Raw genomic sequence first — 25721 nt, 5'->3', positions numbered from 1 at the left:
GCGCGTTTTATCGACGTGAAACAGTCCCACTTGTTTAAGGTATATAGCAGTATATTTTAGTGTAGATTATTATTGAACAATTTGCCTATAAAATGGTATAATTTAGATACACTTCTTGTATTAATTTTTTTCACTGAATATCATGAACGCGACTGAACCCGAGCGAGCGGAGCGAGCGAGGGGGAGGGGAGGGTGTGGGAGGGGGGTGTCCCCCCTCCCACGGTAAGAACTTTTTGCATTTTGATTTTGCAAATGGTGCAATTTGATGCATGTTTTTGCGTGTTTCATCGACGTGAAACAGTCCCACTTGTTTAAGGTAGCAGTATATTTTAGTGTAGATTATTTAACAATTTGCCTATAAAATGGTATAATTTAGATACACTTGTTGTATTAATTCTCTTCACTGAATATCATGAACGCGACTGAACCCGAGCGAGCGGAGCGAGCGAGGGGGTAGGGGAGGGTGTGGGAGGGGGGTGTCCCCCCTCCCACGGCGAGAACTTTTTGCATTTTGATGTTGCAAATGGTGCAATTTGATGCATGTTTTTGCGTGTTTCAACGAGTTGAAACAGTCCCACTTGTTTAAGGTTGCAGTATATTTTAGTGTAGATTATTATTGAACAATTTGCCTATAAAATGGTATAATTTAGATACACTAGTCTTCTTGTATTAATTCTTACACTGAATATCATGAACGCTGTCTGTTCAGCAATCAAACAGAAAAAGCATGCACACGAGGGTGTAGATAGGGGCATATCCCCTCCCACACGAAGGTGATTTTGCGTTTTCAGACCTGAAATTCAGCGATCTGGTGCAAATTTTTGGTGCAATACGTTTTCATCGAAGTGTTAAAATCACGGAATTTAGCTCTTATTCCGAATGTGCACCATCTGTGCGAATGTATAAAGTCTAGTGAGGTATAGAGCTTAGGGGAAGGGGGATTCCCCTTCCCGCTCGCGGAGCTTTTGCGTTTTTAGAGTTGAAATAAAGCGATCTGGGTATAGGCACAGTCTACTTCTTTGCATGGCCGGGGGGGGGGGGGGGTGAGCAGGGAGAAGGCGTGGGCGAGTGTTATCTCCACCCTTCCCTTCCGATGGAGCTTTTATCTTTTTAAGGTTGAAATTGAGATATCTCGTATACGCATATTTGATGGAATCAACATTTGAGAAATCACCAAAAAAAAAAAAACCTGATTTTTTTTTTGGGGGGGGGGGCTGAGGGAGGAAAGGGTCGATTAAAAGGGGAAATTCCTTTTAAGATACATGAGGGAACCTTCAGTTTTCGGAATATAAGTGATAAGTCTTGTGCACTCAGAATTATTCAGAATTTTTTGTAAATCTAAAAAGTGTACTTGGCTAGGGAAAGAGGCACAGAGGGGGAGGGTTTGGGAGGGGGATACCCCCTCCCAAGCACGAGAGATTTTGCATATTTTGAATTGAAATTCAACGATCTGGTGCATACTTTGAGTGAAATATTAAAAAAAAATATCTTATTTGATGAAAGGTTGCAAAGGAGACCCGCTTCATGTGCATGCATACAGTAAACACGCATTTTTTTTTTTCCGCCTCCCAAATCCCCGGTCCAAATCTTAGGGGGGGGGGGGGGGGCGACCGCCCCCATCGCCCCCCCCCCCCCCCCTGGCTACGCCAGTGTTATGATAGTGATACTGATAGTGAAAACTGTAAAGGAACGCTGTTACAATTACCAGTGATAAGTACAATTCAATCAGTTCAGCAGGCCTCGTAATTTTGCACACTATAGTCTACAAGGGTTTCCACACTCTGCATATAGCACCTGTATCGTTCAGGACATTAGCTGTTTTCGAAAAAAAAGTACTATAGTTGAGATCACCATTCGCAGGTATACAGTTCGTTAATTCCAAACTGCCGAAGGCTCGTTATTACAAAGTTTCGTTGACCGGAAAATGAAAAAAAGTACGTTTATACTAAGAAGGTTCGTTTGATAATCCGAAAAAAGATAATCCGGAAAAGGTTCGAAAAGGTCTGTTAGTACGCACTTGAATCTTCGAAATAACGACTCTTTGGATTAACGAACCTTCTCAATAACGAAACTTGTTTCATTTTCAGGCTAACTTACCTTCAGAAAGACATCAGAAATGTTCATATTAATGAACCCTATTTCATTTTTGTAGTAATGAACATCTATAGGTATATAGAATTAGTGTATTACGGGATAAAAAAAAAACTTTCAGAACAACGAGCCTTATTCATTTTCAGATTATAACGAACATTCGGAATGACTGACATCAACCCATTTGGGGTTGAAGACTCATGAAGTTCACCAAAATATGACGAACATTAAAATCATTAACGTGGCAAAGTATGTTTGTAGAAGTGAATCAAATGGATAAAGAAATGATTGTCGTTTGATAATGATTAGAGATTCAGTAATGACATGTAGTGGATTTCCACCTAGATATCCGTCTAATTGTAAGCCATTAGCAATTATTATAATTATCTCTTGAATAGAAAAGCAGAAGCTGGTTGAATCTAATATTTCCATGATTTAGATAATGAAGAATCTTAAACGAAGAATAATATAATTATTGCATACTCGCTTATCTCTACCAAGTTTAAGATTCTTGGCTCTTACACACACATACATAATAGGCCTAATAAATGTTTGTGTGTTTTTGTGTGACAGTGTTGGCAATGGCCGGGATGAGTTAGTTTGTTTGTGTGAGACCTTTCAGTCATAGAGACCTTTCCTTTATTCCAGCCTTTTATTTTCACGAAATAACATCTAAATGGTGTACAGAATATAAACAAAGCACAACTCAGTCATGTCCATCGCCTTCACGATAATGATTATCCACGTGAAAATCTTCTCTGAAAGTCTTGTTTTCTGCTATGATGCAAATCAAAACTTTTCTTTCCTCATAAAAATGACACTAATAAATTACGTCTCGCCGTTCTTTCATATAGGGACCCTCAATATCAGAATTAGCCCCCTTTTTTAATTGCACACACGGTAATTCAACAAGATCTTAAACAAAACTAATGTTAAAGCCTGCAAGCACGCCCCTTTTTCCTGTGATGCAATCTACCGTTTTGCGTCAATTGCTTCTTGTTGTTGTTGTTGTTGTTGTTGTTGTTGTTGTTTTAATTTCGTCACTTTCTTTGTGTGATGATGGGGATGCATGGGTCAGGTGAATCACATATTTTCAAAATCAAGATCGCGTGTACATCTACACATAAAAGAAACCATCGGTTTTTGTAATGGAATTAGACTCTCTACGAATTCCGTTCACTTCCCGATTCGCTCTTGGCATTTCCTTTGAAATGAGCAGAACACACCAACTTTAAACGGCTGTATAAATACTAGTGGACGGTGATTCTAATATGTGGAATAATTGCGGTCGAAACAATCCTCACGTTTGTCATTGTTTTGGTTGAGCCGACTTATTCATCTTTTATATCATTTAGCCGCTGCCTCGCCCATCTTCCGTCTCTCCCCCTCTCTACCCTCCCTGTCCTCTCTCTCTCCCTCTCTCTCTCCCCCTCTCTACCCTTCCTGTCCTCTCTCTCTCTCTCTCTCTCTCCCCCTATCTCTCCCCCTCTCTCTCTATCCCCATCTCCATCTCTCTCTCTCTCTCTCTCTCTCCCCCTCTCTACCCTCCCTGTCCTCTCTCTCTCTCTCTCCCCCTATCTCTCCCCCTCTCTCTCTATCCCCATCTCCATCTCTCTCTCTCCCTCCCTCTCCCACTCCCTTGATTGATGTCCATTCCCGCCTATCCTTCCTCCCAGATCATCGGAGCCCGGCTGGCACGAAGGCAGGTGTTACGCCTCTGCGATCATTATCCAGCGGAAAAAAAAAAGGGCGAGTTACTCTTCACAAAATCTGTCACAATTACATCAGAGTCCGATAAATGGAAGCTATCACAGAGACTTAATTGATTATTAAACCATTTTTTCCCTCCTCTCTTTTTCCCCGAGTAGTTTACGCGATATAAATGCATGATCATCGTGCACCACAACCAGACGCCACCTTAATATCGTTATAACGTCGTAGAGCATTCTTGCCTTATAGAGCTGCTCGTATGTTTTTGGAGTGGAAGAGGACACCCAGAATTCACTAGACAGCCATTTATCGAGTGACGCCACGAATGACATTCAGCCAGAGAAGGAAAGTTGCATCATTGTAGGTTTCTTATCGGCAGCGGACGTGCGAATCATTTCCGACACCAGTGAGCGGTAAGTTCATTACCTTTATGAAGTTTCTTGCTCGGACTTTGGTGGAGTAGAACTGATACTTCTTACTCGTCAACATGCTAGTCGGTGTCAGAGACCGTCATCACTTAGGATTCATTCATGATTTTTGTCCCCCTGCTGACTTTAAGAGACAGTTGGTAAAGAGCAGTGCAGATGTTGTCGTAGACAAGAGAGCTCGATAGCTGCATCCTAGCTGCTGCTTGTAATAATATCATTTCATCCGTAAGTTCAGTGACCTGAGACGAAACTAAAAAATATCATTCTTTTATAAACTGCCCTGTATATTTAAATCGAGGCGACGCGCTTCCAGCTGCTATGAGAAACTGGAGCCATGGATGCAGAAAAGAGAAGTTTCAATAATTTCGTAACTGCGTAAGCATATTATTTCGAGTCCCCTTTTTATACTTTCAACACAGCGTGCTTTTTAAACATTAAAACGGCAGAAGCGTATCAATTCGAGCCCTAGTTTAAAACCTTCGTTGAACGATTATGCTCTCATTATACTTTCTGTAAAGCAAATCTTACACAAGCAAAAGTGAAAAAATATTCCATTGTTATGTCAGAAAAAGTAGGACATAATCACATCTTTTGAGAATATTGAGCGTTGCCGATATTAATTTAATTGGACAGTAAGCAATTTACCTCATGTCTCTCGATGTATTTTCTCATACAGTGAAAGACGGTTAATCTTTAGCTGTTTAATCTGTCTCTGTGCAGACTCTAGACTTCTAGACGTCCGTCTGCCTATTTGTTCCAGATCCATTCAATGTCAACAAATTTAAAACCATATTTTCATCTTGAAATCTGGTGCAGTTTTTTTTTCGGAATCAAAACATTGTCATTCTTACTATTACCATTTTATCCCAGGCAAATGAGTTTTCTCAGAGCCTAAAAAATAACAACATATAAAACCAATGATATGATTATTACCTCAATGCGACAAGAATTCATTATCATAACTTGAAACCATAATTTTACAACCTTACTGCCAATGCTAGATTCGCAGTTGTAGGAATGTCCATTACTTTTCAGAGCTGGCTGTCTATGAATCATTATTCATTCCTCACTTTTAATGTCATAGTTTATGTTCCCCTGATGATAAATGAGAGTGAAATATACACAAACAAATCGATTAATTCAAATGGATTCAATTCAAATAAGTTGATGGAATCAAATAAATACACGTATCTATTATAACAATTATAAGGTTGTAGATCTAACAAAAGATGATGGAATTTGTTAAGTTTTACTTAAACAAAAAGTGACACTGATTGTCGGACAATTATTGCAATAAACCAAAGGAACAGGTACCAACTTTCAATAAGAAGATTAATTCATTTGTGTTTAGAGAATGGTTTCTCACCCTTCAATCTTCGTTTTGTTTTATTTTGTGAGAATGTCTAAGCTTTGAGGAAATCAGCTCAAAGTAAAATTGATTCGTAAAAGCAAGGTACTAGTACTTCGAAAACATGGCTAGCTCAAAGAGAGAGCGCTGAGACTTCTTTTGTGGTGATAAGACGCAACTACAAATAAGGGATAATATTATCTTTTAAAAAATACATTTTTTTTAAGATAATATAATACTCATACAAAATTTTTTACAAAAATATTGTCTATTTAGACGCTTAACTTCAATAGTTAAAATATGAAAAAGTAATGCTGTTTTCTAGATTCAGACGCTAAGAACTTCATCAACATCGTACTCCTTTTCTCAACCTCCTCCTCCTCCTCCTCCTCCTCCTCCTCCTCCTCCTTCCCTAAACTTCTTGTTCGGAATATTTATTCATTATGAGTATCAAGAAAACCATAATCGTACACATTGAGTAACTTGACAGACATGATAAGAGCTTGAGTTTAGAAACTGAAAAATTATAATCAGGTCAGAAACGTTCATTTCTGTCTAGTTTGTAAAGAAGATATTTGCTGTCCAGAAATTTACACATGGGCTCTATCAAGTATACTTACGGTAACACAATTTGATTGTCATCAGGCAGTTCGGGAAAATCATTTTCATTAAAATCATTTCGCTCAATCGTTAGGAAAGTTTACATCGCAAATTAAAGAGAAAAGCAGACTACTCTGATAATACGAGTGTGTGTTATAATCAAATGAGGAAAAGTGTTCAAAAACAAAATGATGCACATAGGTTTCGTGATTTTTAACTACGCTAAGCTGAAATGATTTTGTTTCTGTGTACGATTTCTTTGTTTTTCTCCCAAGGCGGACCATCATTAGTGGCCTATAATGAAGTAGTTGTCCATGCACTTTTAAGGACTTAAGGACATCCGAGTAGAGGGCATTGTAATGAGATGGTATACACAATGAAATCTCCTTAAATGAGAATGATCTATCATTAGAGTTAAGTTTTTTTTTTTAATTTGTTAGATGTTTGTTGGTTTGTTTGTTGGTTGGTTTGCATGTATTTAGCACATGTTCTGCCCTTTGGTGACTAAATGTCAAAGCTGGTTACTAAATCTGGTCTTACGTTACCATGAAATACTCTGAAGATCTGCAGCGGCGCCTTTGTGAGGACGTGTGTCTTCAGTTTTATTTTTGTTTGTGTGTGTGTGTGTGTGTGTGTGTGTGTGTAAATTTGTCTGTTTGTTTGTTTGTTTTTGCCGATAGCTTAATTGCAGACTGACGAATGTTAAGAAAGATGATGATGATCTTTAAAAAAACATGTAATCAAGTAGAATTTTATTAAGATGTTACTGTAAGAAAATAACATTTCGTTGTCACGTCTTCATGTCGGTTTGTCTGTCTGTCTCTCCTCTCTGTTACTTGATTCCTATCTCCGTCGATCTCTCTCTTTCTTATATGTTTATTATATATTTAAGTTGATATACCTGTCAACATGTGTGAACATAATTGCGTCGTTGCCATCTTAATGCTTTCATCGTGAATTGCTTAATCGTTCATATTTTTTGGAAAGGCTAATTTTCACCTTCATATTTTTCTGCTCAAGCAAGAACCTACGGGGTAAGATACGAAATTGATAATAACAAAATATCGGCATGGATTCAGCGTTCGTTTTAAGGGGTCGTTGTGCCAGATTAATCCTATTGGCTGAAATATAACAAAAAAACAGGAAAACCACGGAAAGACGTAATTTGCCATCTGTACTCTTAACGAGACCAATTCCTTTCATGTTAGCGGGTGTTTTCAGACAGAAAAAGCCTGTAAATACACCAATTATTGATGTGTCAAACCGGCATTGCTTCCTTAAGGTAGATACAGCAGGTGATTTGTGACGTGTTTTTCATTCATTTCTCGTTCAGAAATGATCGATTCGATATCAAACAGAACTGAATGGGTTCCAGCTTCACTATACAGTATAAATGCCCTGGAAAGTGACCGAGTGAAGGGTCGAAACTCCTAACTCGAAAACAATGTTTTTTTCTTGCTCTTTTTCTTTTATTTGCTCTCTCCCTGGATTCAAGGTTGTTCGTTATCACTGGAATATCCCCAGGTTTAAGTAACAGTTTAATGACGGAAGATAAAAAGGAACATTGAAATACATTGTACTGTTAAGAGGGGAATACGTAACCTGGTAAAAAGAGTGATAAAGATACAATTTCAAATAAGCTTGCAGTCTCATACAAAGTGTTTGTCATTAGATAGATAGATAGAAGGATAGATAGATAGAAAGATAGAGAGAGAGAGAGAGACTGACAGACAGATAGATATACGTACATAGATATAGATAGATAGATAGATAGATAGATAGATAGATAGATAGATAGATAGATAGGTAGGTAGGTACAGGTAGGTAGGTAGATATAGATAGATAGAGAGTAAGATAGATAGATAGATAGATAGATAGATAGATAGATACTGTAGATAGATAGATAGATAGATAGATACTGTAGATAGATAGATAGATACTGTAGATAGATAGATAGATAGATAGATAGATAGATAGATAGATAGATATAGATAGAGACAGATAGATATACGTACATAGATATTAGTACATAGATATAGTACTTCGTATTATTTGTGGGGTTTCACCACGTTCCCATTCAGATTCATTGTTCATAAGATTTAAAAAATCAAAGATTTGTTTCTTTTTCAACTGGGTCAGTTCATGTTCAATTACAACACAAATGCTCTTCCCAATATCTTTAATTCAACGTTTCCACGAAATCAATCTTTTCATGAATATCCTACTAGGCGGTCTAATGAGTTTCATTTACCCCTTTTGAGAACCTTATTAGCTCAGAACACATTTGATATACACCGGCCCTAAATTTTGGAATTCATTAAGTCCTGAAATAAAAAATTCTCCATCGTTATACATTTGTAAGCGTGATTTGAATTTTTTTGCTTAAATTCTGGCTGAGATATTTATTTTCAATACCTATACAGGTTACAGCAAACATGAGGGTCATTATCAGTTATTGAATTTATCATTACGCAGTGAAAAACCGCATTACCACTACCAGACTATGAAATACGGCATCTTATTTGCATAATTTTTACACAGCTGCGTGCAGTTACCAGCTGTTCGAAGCACCTCCTCAATTCTCTCTTCCGTTTCTCTTGTTCAGCGTGTAGGCATTCTCTCTCTTTTCTCTCTCCTTCTCTCCCTCTCTCTATCTCTCTCTCATCTCTCTCTCTCTTTCTTTCTTTCTATCCTTTTCTTCCTTTACTTTTGTTTTTGTCCCATTCCGTTCAATCGTCTCCCCCTCAGTTTAGTCATGTCATGTTGTTGTGTCTCTGTTGTTTGTTTCATTTTGTCCAAATCATTTTTGTGTAATGTATTTGTATTTGTAGTAAGTATTGTTGGAAGAAATTCTTGAGTGGTCTACAATCTACAAGCACTGCTTTTTAGTGGACCTCTCAGTTCTCTTTTTTTTTCTCCTCAAAATATAACTTTGTGCTTTCCCGTATGTATACATAATTTATTTCTATTAGTTTGATGACTATCGTTTATCCTTCGCACTTAGGACTGTATGCTTATGATGGATTCTCTGATTTACCTTGTGTTATGTTTTGTTGGAAGAAAAATGAGAATGAAATAAATGAATTGAATTGTATTGAATTGAAATATAGATAGATAGATAGATAGATAGATATGTAGGTAGGTATAGACAGATCGAAATAGATAGATAGATCACGTAGATGAGAGATAGATAGATAGATAGATAGATAGATAGATAGATAGATAGATAGGTAGGTAGGTATAGACAGATCGAAATAGATAAGAGAAAGAGAGGGGGGAGAGTAATCAAACCAGTCATATGAAAGCAAGGATAATCAAACGAATAATAAATGGTCATCTTTGCTCATTGTGTTGAGTCATCCGACACCCATTTCGTTTAATATATAACAAAAAGCATAGTCTTTTTTGCACACACAATGGTCATAAAGATGGCAGTTACATTCATGTAGGCCTATTGCCTTTCTCCGTAGAGGCAAATAGTTTTTGTGATTATATAAGACCCCAGGTATACGAGGGATTTTTCAGGCGTATAATCTTGCAATAGCTAACAATCAAATGGTATGCACAACGAAACTCACGTCGCACAAAGACTTTCACAAAAACCACAAAGTCATACTCGCAGCCAGGTTGTAGCTCTTACATTGAATTTATGGATTTCCCAGTACATAACACCAGATTTTTGTGCATTGATGGACTTTTCGTCATGGATTTTTCCCATTTTCGTCATGGACTTTTTTCCCCTTTATCATTAAACAACTGAAATAGGACCACACACTAGCACACACACAAACAAACAGACAAACAAACAAGCAAACAAACAACCCATACCTTTTTGAGCGATATCAATACGATGTCAATACGATTTTCCGTCATCAGCTTCGGTAGATTTTAATCCTCTTATTTTTGTTTGTTTGTTTGTTTGTTTGTTTGTTTGGTTGTTTGTTTCTTCTCGTTTCTTGTTTATTTTGTTTGGACATTGTTTTGTTTTGTTTTCTTTTCTTTTGAGCTTTCATTTCGCCTGACATTTCAGCTATTCCAATGTTTGCAATCAGTTAACTCTGTGATAGGGACGTACGTTCGGATGTAGATAGCAACATAATACTCGCTGATAACGCCCGTATGAACGCCTACGATGCCATAATTTGAAACTACACAGCATCTCAGTGTTACAGGAAACCAGAACCCAAAGAGCAGTGTGGACTGAGTGAAAGCAGCAACATTAGTAGAACACATCAGTGAAAGTTTGAGGAAAATCGGACAATCGATGCAAAAGTTATATATTTTTTAAATTTTGGTGTTGGAACCACTGGATCAGGAGACTACTAGAGTTCATGACGTCATGTGTGGACAACAATACAAAGAAATTACAAAAATAAATCCACAAAAATTCAATTTTCACGAAATTTACACATTCCATCAACTTGATACTGACATAATATATGCTGAGTGTAGTAATTATTCCCTCTGCTCTCTAAAAGTGGTTAGTCAGGTGCTCTTTCATTACAATAGAAAAGTGACAGCATGTTGAATTTTATTTCTATTTTCTTGTGGTATCTTGTACTCTGACCATCTTCATCATGCTAAAGGATCACATCGCAAGTAAATATGAATTACTGTGTTCTTTGATCAGTAACCAGCCCAGCTAACCTTTCACATAATCATCAATGTAATTATCATTGCTATACATTGTTAGTTATCTATTATCTTGTTTTATTCATATTTTCTGCATCAGTGATTCTGACACGACTGTACCTTAGGACACCGACAATAAGGTAAGCATGAAAAGTTTCTTTTTCTTTGTTGTTATTGTTGTTGTTTTGTTGTGATGTAATGGAGGATAAGGTAAAGTACTGAAAAGTAGACGAAATCAAAGCGAATGAAATGCATGAATGTGATATCATTTTCATTTTTCAACATGAAGAAATGATATGCATGGAATAATTTGTCTGTGTGGCACATCGCATTTTATTACCAAGTATTGCATTTTGTGTTTTTGTTTTCTTTCATACTTATAACATAAAAGGGAAAAATAGTATTCTTCATTTCATTTCATTTCATTTCATTTCATTTCATTTATTTCCACTTTCACAATTGGTTTACAAACTTTGCATTAAAAACAAACAGACAAACAAACAAACAAACAAAAATACATGGTGTCAAATATGATAGTGGCGGAATCATGAGAAGCACAAAGTAGGCTTATTGAAAATGATCCCTTAAGAAATATTGTGATGTAGATATATGTAATCATTTATAATCATTGGTTTGTAACTGAATTGAAACAAACATGAATGCAAAATACGATAAGATTTACAACTTGAATAAATTAAAAGACGGATATGTGTAGATGTGAAAGTAGAGAAGAAAAGAAGAAAACTCCATATTTAACTATTCGTCAACTTGTGACTTAATTGCATCAAAAAGATGTTGTGTCCATCCTTCCAATGTATATATTAGCTTATATACTTCTGCATTTTCCATTTGCTGTATTATAAGATTCATGTATGCGCTGTATAGAGTGCCTCACAGGAGACTCTAGGCCTACGGATACAACACTTTTGGGGGGCTTTTTTTTTTTTACAGCTAAGTATTTCCTTGTGCGTAATTCGGGATTCTCCCTTGCTTGAATTTTTAAGAAATGAGAACAACGGGGGAAAAAACGAAGAGTATGGTGAGAGTAAAGCTTACTTTGAAAGCTGTGTCCTGTAGGTTACAGAGCTTAAAAACAAACAACATTTTGTGGATTTTTTTAAAACATATATTTCGTCTTATTGGGAATGTGTTTTGGGGCGACACCGCCTTGGTTTGCCGCATTTTATTCTATTTCTGCAAGAGTATAGGTTTTGGGGGGAATTGACAACCCACGACAGGAATTGCTCCTCCTCCCTCCCCCCCCCCCCCCCGTGTCCTCGAAGTTAAAAGAAAAAAAAAACAACCGATGTGGGTTACGAGAGACCGGAATATCATGCTTCTCACCATGCAAGTAAATGTGACGCATGTAACGAACCCAGTTTATGCGATGCGTAAATTTGTTCTCCCATTGTCGGGCGAATGAATCACAAGCCATCCCGATTCAGGGTATATCTTTTGCCATCGATATGGCAGCAAACAGCTTGGAATCATACACCTCAAAACTGGGGGATATGATGATACTACCTGTTTGCATTTCCGTTCTTGCTTAGTCTGGTTTTCTTTGCAGTGAATATGTGCAATGCATCGGTGAGTTTTCATTACTAAGGTGCTATAAAGAGGCCATGTAAGACATTACAATAACCAACACATCAGTTCAGATTCATTTCACTCAAAGGGAGAACTACTAAAATAACCAAGCTGTCCTCAGACCATATGCAAGGACACGTAAGCAAAGATTAGAGCTGCATGCGATATTCCTTACTACTTAGTGCTATTTCACCTCGAATTGATATCATGAAGATCAATATATTTGTATATTACGTGTTCTGTTATGTACTATGATAATATACATATCATACTATTGCTTGATATCTATTCTCGGCCTACATCTTGAATTTGCTTGATACCATTTCACCTTTTTTTGTACAAATTGCCATTGTTATTTTGTTATAATCAATATAATCTTATTTAGATGTTGAAAAATAAATGAAATTAAACTAGATGAGGTTAAATTAAATCAAATAAATCTTCTTTCTACTACAAAATGAATCGATTATCACGTACATCACGTGAAAAGTAATAATGCAGTCTGTTTCTAGACGTTATACATTTTGCCTGAAAAGCAGTTTGGAAACAAAGTTATCAAAATTATTTTTGCAGATTGAAGGGATCTATAGCTTGAGTGAATCCATAGATTACTTGAATATATGAAAAGACCCAGTTTATTGATTTACTAAATCATTAAAATAATTCAGTTTTGCATGATTTAAGTTCTTAAATTCTGATTCGTTTTTTCATCCAAAGTACCCCTCTTCTGAATAAAAAATTTAGTTTGACGTTTTTTGATAGCAAATGGTGGACTATTATTTGCTGATTCATGTGTCATTGATTTAAAGATGGCCTTATGGTCATTATAATGAGAAGTATGAGTCGTAGCGGGGATAGGAGTGACTGTGGTAGAAAGGAAGGGCGGAGTATATTGATATCGTTCACTTCACTTTGATTATATATTACAAGGTTTCATTGATATCATATTCCGCTATTATCGCATACCCTGTTCACTTCACACCGCATCGTTTACATCATGCTCTTTTGCAGAAGAGCGAAAAGCGTGTTTAAGAGTGAAGGGGTGTTTGGTGTTTATTTTTATCTCTCTGGGGGAATATTTGAAGTGGTACTTTTATCTAATCTTTCTATTATGTCTATTCTATGTCTAATTCTCATTTGACCTCAATGTCCATTGATACGCCTTGTCCTGGCTATGGACGATGTATTGCTGTAATGATTCTGTTATTTCTATTGTTTCGTTGTGTCTTTCGATGTTTTTCTTCGTTGTTGTTTGATACTTCAATAAAGTGATGATTTAGGGCCTATTATGTTTTGTTGAAAAATGGAAATAGATTTGAACTGAATTGAAAATGAGTTCGGAAGCGAGGAGCGCAAATAATGTTCATCGTGGACATAATCATGGGAACTTCCATGTCTCAAGGCTGATTGTCACTCTGTAAAAATAACACTATTTGCAAAATGATTATTGATAGTCCAGTGACATAAGTGTTTTAGATAAGAATGGTTCTCTCCGAACTGGTAAATGCTGTTTTCTTACCAAACTTTAGTGTACGCGCCGCTGCGCGTGCCTACTTATGATTATTGTTTTGATGGTATTTTTGAACATGTTGCTCGACCATTTTGCGTTAATTCCTTCTTCTTTTTGAATGATTTTTTTTTCCTTCCTTATTTCAGAAATGACTTTTTTTTGGGGTGGGGATTTGATATTTCGCAACCTTTTACAACATAACGTTCATCAGCTGCAGAAGGAGTATAAGGTACTTACAGAAATGACAAACTGTATCTAAAAATAATAATAATAATAATGAATTGAAATTGATTTTGTATTATAAGGGAATATAGATATTGGTAACAACAGATAAGGAGAGTCCAGATGGCCACCATAGTAAGCCTAGCTTAAAGGAATGACCTGCCCTATTTCATATACAATGACGTACAGGAGGGTTGTATGATTCATCAAATGCTGCTTGAGGTTCTAAATTGTAGTAAAGTGCATGTTCTTGTGCCTTCTCAAACTCTCATTATGCTCTCCGTCCTTCCTTTCACGTGCTCCTCTCCACCCCCCCCCCTTTCTCTCTTTGGGCATACTTCTATATCTGGTTTTAACCGTCAATATTTTTGTCTAATGTTCCCTTTCTTGTATACTGATGATGTATTAAGGAACCAAAGTAATGCTGTCTGAAGTGTGATGATAGCACAATGGCATTAAATTTAGGGTAAAGTTGCAAGAAACCTCAGCCGTGTTATATCTTTACACTTGTACTTTAATTCTGACTGTCTCTCATCTATTCTGGCTTCTCATGTTTCTGTTTTGTTTTTGTTTTTTCGCAGCCACCCCTTTCTCTTTCTCACTTGTCCTGAGTAGACTTGTGTAGTGATATGAATCATGATTACTAGATGTGTGTAAACACGCCCTACTTCTAGTCTCGTCGACTTACTTCGCTCCCCCTCACCGACTAACTCGATTTTGTTACTTCGCTCTAACTCTTGCCATGTTCGTTGTCGGTCCATTCTCTTGCATAATGAACGGCCCGATAACTTGCTCTGCTCGCCGATTTAAAGTAAACTTACGCTTCCCATCTTGTTCTATTGAATCATGGCCCTCCCTCGAGTGAAAGAAAGGCTCTCTATCGAGCAATGATTAAACACTGCGACGTACATTGTGTATTTTCAATCACTTTGAATCGCCCGGGTAATGCGAACTGCATTGGTGTCTCTTTTGTGTGTATCAGACAGTTTGAAGTATTCAAGATTTCCATCCCCTCCCACAATCACCTGTCAACACTCTTACTCTTTTGCCATCTCGGCATCACTTTCCCCTTTTCAGTCTAAATCATTCATTCTTTCCTCACCTCTCTCTTCTCATATACTCATCTATGGCGCTATTACGTTAGCGCTTAATGTGACTTAAGTCGATTAACGTTGACACCACCAGTGACCACTCATCAAACTTCTTATTCTGTAGATGTCTTTAAGCCAAGTTTTGATCACCTGTCATACAACACAGAATTTCCACATCATTTCAGGTGACTGTACTTACTGAATCGTTGATCCTCATCACTAAGTCTTGTGAGAATTAATGATGTTGTCTCATGCAAAGTGGGAATCACAAGAGTCAATGGTGTGTGAGGGTTCTGATAACGAATGAATGTGGTTCTACGGATGAAGCTTCTCGTAGTTTAGGAGGAGTGGGAAAGGGGTGATGTTCGTTATTCCGAAACACACCTAGATGATCGTTAGTCCGAAACTGAAATAGGGTTCGTTAATCCGAACATTTGAGGTGTTATTCCGAAGGTTTGCTGTTCCGAAGGTGCGAATAAACGAACTTTTCCACCAGCCAACCTTCGGAATAACGAACTTTGAAAACAAAAATCGGACTAACGAACCTTCAGAATACCGAATCTTATTTCATTTTCACTGACGTGTCAAATGTCAAATTCATTAACGAACCTTCTCGTAGTTAGGAAGAGTGAATAAGGGATGAAGTTCGTTGTTCTGAACTCTCGTTATTCCGAAACACACAATTCCGTACACCTAGATGTTCGTTAGTATGAAAATGACTTTGGGTTCGTTGACCCGAACATTCTGAGGCATTCTTCTGAAGGTTCGCTATACCGAAGGTGCGTATAAACGAACTTTGGGACAGGATCGAACCCTTCGGTATACTAACTTTATTTCAGTTCCGGGTTAACGAACATTGGGAATGACGAATCTCGTATCATTTTCTCACTAACGAACTTTCGGAATGATCAACCTCATTTTCCGACAAACGAACCTTCGGAATAACGAATCTTAATCCTGTTTTCGGACTAATGAACCTTTGGGGATGATAACGAGCCTTCATCGGGCTAATGAATCTTCAGAATAATACGAACTGTAATCGTGGAGGAGATCGGCCGATTCTCTTCGAAGCAATGATGAAATATCTGTCCTGTGAGTGAACAACCGTTTCATTGTCGACACGATGATATAATGATCTTTCTCTTTCCTTGTTTGTGGTCAGTCTTTGTAGAAATATGGCAGGACAACCAAACGTGGCCATTGCTGCTGCAGCCATTGCGATCTCCATGATACTTCTCGCCACTCCGCCAGCCAGCGGGGAGAAGAGGAGGCAGTACTGCGGGCATCGAGCTCGCCAGGGCCGTGGTAGTGAAGTGCTCACAGGCTAAGCGATCAGGAAACACCGTCACGAATGGAGGTAACACATAATATTCTCTCTTTGATACACTCTATGAAGTGATATGGTAATTCCAACATTTGAATGTTGAATTTAACATGTTGAGTGTTAAGCTGAATGATGAAATGACAAATCCAAATTTTGATTGTTAAATTCAACTTTTGTAGTGTTAAGCTGAAAAAAGAAATGGTAAATCCAACATTTTGAGTGTTAAACGTAATACATGCCTTGACAAAAAGTTCAAGGAGTGACAACATTCAAAATTCTGGATGTACCATCTAACTTTATAGAGTGTGGTGATCGCGAGCACCCTGTGGGTCTTGCTTTACGTCACCTCCTTTATTTGGTTCCTCGCACAAACCTCTTAATCTTTGACAAAGATTTAATGCCCCTTGAGCAACATTTTTGCCCTCAATTGCGCCATTTGGAGATTTATGAGCCAAAGATACTGTGATTCTTCTTGATAAATCTGTTTAAAGCTGCATAGTCAAAGGCCTATAGGTTAATTAGAGGACCTATGCAGTACAATGCCTGATGTATTTTTTTTTTGTTCATGATACTCCAGCGTCACATATACATGGCGAAACGAAAGTCTAAATATGTTCCATATATTTTATAATTCTACTACTTTTCTTCTGATTATGTGGATACGACCGCCACAAAAGAAAAAAAAAACCAACAACACAAGATTCTACTTGCGACCTCATGATGAAATGTCAATCATTGCTGAAGTACTAATAGCAGTTATCCCTTACTTGACCGAGTTTATAAATGGGTCATCGTAAAAGTAGCGCGGCTCTGCTATAGTTACTGAACGCCATTTTTAATGCTTGGCGCGGGCTAATTTACTGTAGCTCGGACCAGGAGCGGGCCAAAGATGCGTGAGTTACTGAAAGCGGTATCAGATTACTTTGCGGAGAGCACTACACTGGAAGCAACATTACTTCCGTCAAAATTGTCCGTGGAACCTAACAGCTAAGCTGTGGGTTAATCCACAAGATGAAGATCCAATGAGTCTAGCACAATGACCTCTATATAGGAGGCATAGAGATCAGTGGTTTAACAAATCTTTTTACATGTGCTCGTTGGAATACGACCTAAAAGTGTTTCTCTCGTGGCATGTTGAGGGCGTGTCACTTCGATCCTCATCACCATTGTGACATCAGTGCCATTGCTCCTATTATTCTTTGTTTCGTCTTTCAGTGGATGTCGATGCACTCTGGTCGGATGACCATCCCTCGAACAGAAATCTACCGAGCCTGGGTGAACTTCTCCTTGCCACGAGGTTTCGCAGGTCATCTTCCCTTTTTGATAGTATGCCAATGGCGAGATACTGCTGTTCGTATGGTTGCTCGGAACGAGAACTGGCGTCGGTTTGCTAAAACATTAAAATCCTCATCTTGTATTCTTAAAGAAAAGGGACTGAAATGGAAACCTTGAACAGAAAACATTGTTATTTTCTAGTACTTTGCGCCATACCGTATTATTATCATTACTATTATTATAAATAAGCACGGGGAAATTTTCTGTATTTCAAAAACAAAAACAAAAACACACAAACGAAATCCGAGACTCGTTTCGGCACTTGCGAAGTGACATGAGATTTTTCAAGTTTGAATCTACTCGTCTAGTCAGAGTTTAACATTTGCACGCCAACACGATAATTTCAGAGCAGGTCTGACATGGGTTAGCATCCAACTTAGACCCAATGCGAATATCGATTTCGTGCTTTGTTTGCTTTTGTTATCAGACTGAAGCACATGACAATACCATTGTTGTATAACTCCGTCCCCGTCTTGTGCAATATTCGAGTGTTAAACTTTTAGATTCAATAAATGTTGATTGCAAACGTACAACAAACGTTAGTGATTTGAATTATATGCTTATTTATTGTCTCATTATGTCGTTGAATCACTTTAGTGGTCAGGACATTCACCTCCGTAGTTGTAACAGCTTTCATTTTCGTGTGACATAATTATCGTTATGTGCATATAGTAAGTACCGTTTGCATTATGTTCGAAACATTGGCACTTAATCAATTGGCCTATAACAGGCAATTTTTCGATGTAGTGTGCACGTATAGGCAGCAGCACCACATACGTCGAAGTCAAACGACAGGGCATGGTGTGTGTGTGTGTGTGTGTGTGTGTACGCGCGCGCGCGCGCGCGCGCGCGTGTTTTATTTCAAGATATGGGACAACTTCGTGTATTATGTTCAGTCTAAGTTGAATTAGTTCATCCTGGTTGACCATTTTTTGTGCAGTAATAACGATCAAAGTCTTGTGTGTTTCTTTAATCATTAACAAAACAGGAAGGAGTTTAAGGTTATGTAAAGCCAGCATGACAATTAACGGATAGTTCATAATGCTAAGCATTGTATTCCAGGATGAACATGTCGGTGGCGCCGCTTTGAAAGACAAACAACTTGCCTTGACAAACCAAATCACGTGATAATGGGACTAAAATCTGTTCACATCTTGCACATTGAAACTCCTTCATGTTCTGTCAGTGATTTGACGAAAATAATGACAGAAGCACGTCACCAAGGCGCTATCCCATCAAACCCAAGAGACCAATTAGATGTATGCCTTCACTGTCTAGCCCTCAACGGTCGCAAGAAACAAGTCCATACGGGAATAGGAAACAATGTCGTCTGCTCAATCGCGCAGTCTAACCATGCTTACGTAGCGATCTACGCAATGACTTAAAATGTTTTAATGTGGGGTTTTCTTTTTTTTTGGGGGGGGGGGGGGAGGGGGAGGGAAAATGGGGGGGGGGTGGGGTGGGATGGGGCCACACTATTTCATGGCAATGCAGGAATATGGGAATATGCCATTTTTCTGTTCGTACATTTTTCACCTTGGAAGTAGATGTACACACGTATTAGCAAATGAAATAACATCAAAATTATGGATTTCAGAAAATAAGTTTGAAAAATATGGAAATGTGCTTCTATATCAAATTCTTATCTTCGATGGAGGCCCTCTTTTCGAAAAGTTTCCTCCAATGAAGGAATGTATACACAATTGTCAGTAAATACACAATTTTGTTTTTCTCAAAAGCTTTGACGCACTTCTTTTCCAAGCCTCCAGGCAGATTTAAAAACGGAAATAGTTCACTTGTATTTGAAAGTGTCGTCAACATGTAGCAGTGTTGGATTCACGAACAATATCATCGGGCGTTTCGGGTGTTAGGGGAATTAAACGCTAGAAAAAAAAATAGAATAGCATTTCAATAGATATGGATAAAAGTGTGATGATTTCCTTCATATCGCAAGATCGCCGCAAGAGTTTACTCGTGTTTGAAAGTGTTATTCAAATTTTTTGTTCTTGGTATCTTCAGAATCAGGACAGGTTCATTCTGAGTCATATACACGTGACACCAGCTAATGTCACACCATCACGGTTTAAAGGAAATATCAAGTATGGAGGGGACGTTAGCAACAGCAAGTTTACTGTTTTAAAGATAGATTTGACGATGTAAGTAATCGATCACAGTCACTGATTATTTGTACCTGGTGGCATGTGTTTACACTTTATGCTGATAGCCCGGACATAAAACATTGTACCCTTCGTTTATTGATAGTGATAATGTAATTTGCACGACCTAAAACGAATCAAGATTATCCATATGTATGACCGTGTGAATAAATGCGTAAATTCCAACAAGCAGATCGTCACCACTATTTTTTAACTGTTGTTTGTTTTGAACTCGAGCGATTTATTCATCGGGAACAGGGATAAGGAATATTTAAAGTTTGGTGGATGTGTCTAAATCCAGCACAATAATGGTTATGATGAAGTGTCAAGCTCTCATATTATGGGCTATTATTGGAATGTTATTCCGAAGGCCCGTTAATCCGGAAATGATACAGGGTTCTTTAATGCAGATGTTTGTAGCGTTCCCCAGAAGCTTCGGCATTCCAAAGATTCGTTTAGTCTGAACATGAGATAATGTTCGTCATTCTGAAGGTTTATTAGTTTGAAAATATAATAAGGGTCAATATTCCGAATGTTCGTTTATCCGAAAATGAAATGAGAGCGGGTACAAAAGAATGTCATGTCGTTTTCGGCTATTGAACTTTCAATTTCGAATTAACGATCCTTCGGAATAACGAACTGTTACCCGATATCCAATGTTCGATTATCTAATATTGTGTCAATGGAGATAAAAAGAACTGTGACGAAATGTTAACACGGGTTCCGTCTCTTCTATCGGCATGATCGGGGTTCATTGGTTTGATTCTTGACAAGAGTGTTTATACTTCCTCTAGAATTTTCTCTTCTAGATCGAGTTTTACAAATCGGTATGTGATAATGCTAAGACAACAATAGTAGCATGATCCTCCATTATATTGTTACCATAAAGTTTTTCACAAAGCTGAACTAATAGAAATGTTTCTTCGACTTTGCGGAATTTGATGGCTTGTTCAATAAAAATGACTGTAGATATTCTGTCTATCTAATCATTCGAGTTGTTCGATGTTGTTTATTTTTGTTTCGCGTTCTCTAAACACTGCATTTCATATGAACCAACATCCTTTAAATACATTTGACACAAAGTGATCACTGTAATTGTGTCTACAATGAATTCAAAGAGACGTCAAATGATTGAAGAGAGTGCAAGATGACGATTCTGTACAGAAATTAACAAGCTTTAAGTTGACTAAACTCGTTTCTTTTATGTTGATAAGTTACTTTAACAGGTACTGTCACTTGCAGAAAGTGCTGATGTCGTTCTTCTATACCTAGCTAAAATGAATAAATAAATAAATAAATAAACAAACAAATGAATAAATAAACAAATCAATTTTTTTTAATCCTCCCGAGTCAAATTGGCGTAACTTTTGAACCAAGGTTTTGATGAAAGATAAAGGATCACCTGCGCTTAAACACGACAATACAATCTAAACTTTGTCAAATGGAACGTGACTTTTGAAAGGTAATCGTTTCTTGTTTTTGATATGTACTCACTCATGCATGACTTTACAGAATAATATTTATCATTTTCATACAGAATAAATCAGTTCCTCTCACCTTCCTGGTTTTAATGTAGAAACACGCAGTCACATTATTTTGCTCAATACTTAAAAAAAAGGTTTTACGCCAGATTGATAAGTGGGGTACTTTTTGATGTGTGCATTTGACGTCAAATTCTGTGATAACAATAGTAGGTGAGGTTTCCCTTCCTTTATATTCACTTTAAACGTGTAATTGTAATGAACGAGATCGGAGAACATGACATCTTATTAATCTAACAATTTATATTATTATGAATAACTGCTGACTGGTGCGATATCCTGTTTTTCTTTTGTGTACTGCAATGATTGATTTGATTAAATGTGACAATCAAGTTAAAGGCATCTCTTCGACTTAAACTTTACAGAGTTCCTCTTTCGTCATTTGGAGGTGATGACCAGTACTTGAATTGAAAAATCAAAATAAAATATAACGGTTTAAGCAGTGTTAAAACCTTCTTCCTTTCGATATTGAAGACAATAATATCGTCATGACAAAAAAAAAAAATATATATATATATATATGTTATATATTATGTGACAGGTAAGCTTTATTATGCATTGAGTGTCGTTGTTCTCATGGAAATAAACTCACGCCTTCATTAGCCCTAATAACGTCATTGCGTTAACGCCTGTCAAGATATTCTTACGAGAAACCATACACAGTTGTGACAAAGACGCACTGGAATTTGCCGAAGGAAATGAAAAAGGGCATATCATGCGGTATGACCACATAATAATCAAATAGAGCATGTTACGTCAGTTTATGGTGAAGGCAAACTATTCAATATTGCAAGAATCTATAATGGACCTTGGCCGCTTTCGATATTTGAAAGAAAAGTATGCTTGAATCATCAATACTTTACTACAAAAACCACAACTTATGCAAAGCACACATACACACACACGGTTATACACGCATGCAAAAATAGCATACATTAGAATAATGAAGGCTCTATATAGACAGCAAAGCAATTTCATGACCAGAGAAATTTGGGAAATGTTGATAGTCTTATTGTGTCAGGAGTATAAATAACATTGAATTAGCTGATTTCCTATTAGATAAATTAATAATTTCAACTTGAGAGAGATAAATGAAAAATCAATACATCACTCGTGGTTACTGGCACATAGAAAAAATGCTGAACAAAAATATTACACGATCAAAATATCACAACTGCTAAGCAAAACAGCATATATAATTCCGTATGTAATATAAGCATGATTTCAAGGAACTGTATAATGCAAATGCATATCAACTTGTCATGGTGTTTCATGATAAACTCAGCATCATACGTTACGGCGAGATAATTATCATTATTTCATTTCCGTTTTAACAAACTTTCGAATTAGCGAACCTTTGGAATAACGTCGCAATTTTGTTTCAACGAACCCTTTTTTTATCTTCGGATTAACGAACCTCTAGGGAATACTAGTGGGGAATTTGTTGTGTTTCAGGATAACGAACCTTCGGAATAAAGAACATTACTAAATTTTCGGATCAACGAGCCTTCGGACGTTTGATGAAGTAATGAACATCACCCATTTATGCAACAGCAGCGGTCACGTTCGACTAGGGATGTAAACTTATGTGTTTGATCGGAAAGCCGCGCCAACCAGTCCAATGCAACTGTTTCGATGTATTTCATTCTATGAAAATCTGTTTGGCAAAAAGTCGCTTTGCCAACCAAATAACATAATTGTACATGGCAACAGTTAAGCAGTGGAATATACATGGAGTGGTTAAGGTAAATTTTTGTTTGTTGTTTAAAGTCCACAAGGAAACGTCTCCTTGGATTTGAATGTATCCGAAAAGTGGTCTGATACCGATCATCGAAAACACACTGCCATGCAGTTCAAGATGTCAAAGCACCAAGAGAACATATCGATGGTGTGTAACCTTGCAGCGGCGACGTTACAAAACTCATGTGTGATGTCACAAGAGCTTACAGGACAAAGAGGGGAAATTAATGATGAACTGTTTTCGTTTTCATTCTCATTGTTGAAGGGAGAGGGGGCTTGATTAAGAATTCAACAGAAGCCGTCGGCATTCAGATTTACAAAATGGAAAACATCAAAGATCAGTGAAGGTTTACTAAAGAGAAGGCATCCATCATTGAATGTGTACATCCATGTGTCATCAATCATGTCAGTGCTGTTGTTCGCATGGAAATACATATTCAAAAATAATCAGTGTTTCGTATAATGTTGTAGTAACAACATCAAGAAATTGCCGAGTTTATTTTGGCAATTGTCGTATAGGACTCAAAATTACCTCCCACGCGACAACGGATATGGCATGTTGGTGATCGGTTGGAATCGGGCGTGGTGGACATGGAGGCAGCTGGACGGGGTGAAAGGCGTGATGTAGACCGATCGCGGAGTTGTCAGGCACACATGGTGTTTTTCTGTCGAAGATTTTGCGTAGGCAGCGATGGAGTAGTCACCTGGTGTATTTGTGGCGTCGCGATAAAATATTCAACTCGAGACAACTTCAGTGAAACGGAGAGGCTATGAATAACTCTTTATATGTTTATATCTCGCTGGCGTTAAAAAATATATATTTTTTGTATGTTTGATGTGAGAAATACAACAGGTTTGAACCCAGGCTTCCTGAAAAAACATGAAAATGACGTACGTTCTGTGCTATTTCAGCCACAATAGACAGAGAATGATCGTCGACATGTCCCGTTCAGATATATTTTGTGCTGGTTTTCGTGATACACGAGGGAAAAAGAATTCATGTCAAGATTGTATTTAACAGTTTTAGGTACTTCTAGGACACACACAAAATATCATAATTAATGTGTAGCCATTGATCAGGAGTTATTCGGGTATGAACAAGTACAAGGGATAATCAGCATGAATTAAAAAATCATCATCTTTCTGTACATGTGAGCACTGCAGCTAGGAAAAGATTGATTATCTTGGACAGATTTTGCTGTCAGTCTTGTACCGTTATCTTAAAAATCAGCCTTTAACTGATAAACAAAACTATAGAAAACAAAAGAAATTCAAAATTGAGGAAGGAGAAGAAAGGGGAATGCCTAAAAACGAGAAATAAAGAGACAAAGAGAGAGAGAGAGAGAGAGAGAGAACGAATGTTGCATGAGAACTCTAATGGCAGTGATACACTCTGATACATATCTTATGTATCTCACGATATATCTCTTTTGCACCTTGAACACTGTACATTAGAGTGGATTTGACGCAATATAGATTATTCGTTATAACAATGATGATGGTGATGATGATAATGATAATAATAACAATCATCATCATCATCATCTTCCTCATATCATTATTATTATCATTATTGTTATCATTATTATTACAGTCATGCATACCCCTCACCCATGCATGCAAACGATGTCGTACCTGTTCGTACCATTGGAGACCATAATCATCTGTGGACATCGGTAGACAACAAATCACTGAGTGATTGAACAACGATGATGAAAATGATAATGATGATATGGTCAGTGCGGAAGTCAAAGGACACACGTCATCATTTCAAAGATGGCAGTGACAGGGATAGAGAAAGATACATAAACCGGAGTACAATCATCATGAACAGCTATTGGGAAGGCAGAGGTAATACACAAACACCCGCATCACCATCATCATCATGCAAGCACATAACCATACACACACAGAAACAGACAGTTTTAAGTTTGCAGGCTTCTTATCAGATCTCCCTTTAAGCTGGTACCATGCTTATCATTTTCTTTTAAATTTCGTTCTAACTTCTAACCCTCATCAAACGCCAGGAAAGTATTACTGCCACGTTTTCTGTCGCCTGGTTTCAACACGTACCCTCACTTTTCACAGGGGTGAGACTCAGTTTAACCAATGCAGGTCAGATCGGAGCATAAGTAAAATGAAAGACAGATTATGAGAGATCGTCACGCATGACTAAAACGGTGTATACTTCATGCAGGTAGTATAGCAAATGAAGAGCTCGAAACGGCTTTACATACAGACATGTAGCTCGTCCTCTACATTTTGTCCAGCAAATGTATAGCCCGCCTGTTTTACAGTCCTTCTACAGGCGCCTATTGCGATTTGCATCTAATCTTTCCTAAGCAGCTTCACAGAGGACCGTGGAAAAAGAGTGCCAAGATCGCTTCGCTGTTCACCGGAAGCAAC

General features: G+C 37.5%; 1 protein-coding gene across 1 annotated transcript in view; it reads left to right on the top strand.

Moving 5' to 3' along the window:
- LOC139743352 (uncharacterized) overlaps nucleotides 1-16547 on the top strand; it is a 40954-nt gene extending 24407 nt beyond the window's left edge. The window contains exon 8 of the mRNA XM_071653840.1: nucleotides 16391-16547. Coding sequence (XP_071509941.1) covers nucleotides 16391-16547 — 157 coding nt within the window. The remainder of the gene's footprint in view (nucleotides 1-16390) is intronic.
- The last annotated feature ends 9174 nt before the right edge of the window (nucleotides 16548-25721 follow it).

Source organism: Diadema antillarum, unplaced genomic scaffold, assembly GCF_040938485.1.
Source record: "Diadema antillarum isolate AM-2024a unplaced genomic scaffold, OU_Dant_1.0 seq00001071_RagTag, whole genome shotgun sequence".
NCBI classification, from domain to species: domain Eukaryota; kingdom Metazoa; phylum Echinodermata; class Echinoidea; order Diadematoida; family Diadematidae; genus Diadema; species Diadema antillarum.
The sequence above is the reverse complement of the archived record's forward strand: the minus strand, read 5'-3'. Positions and strand labels throughout refer to the sequence as shown.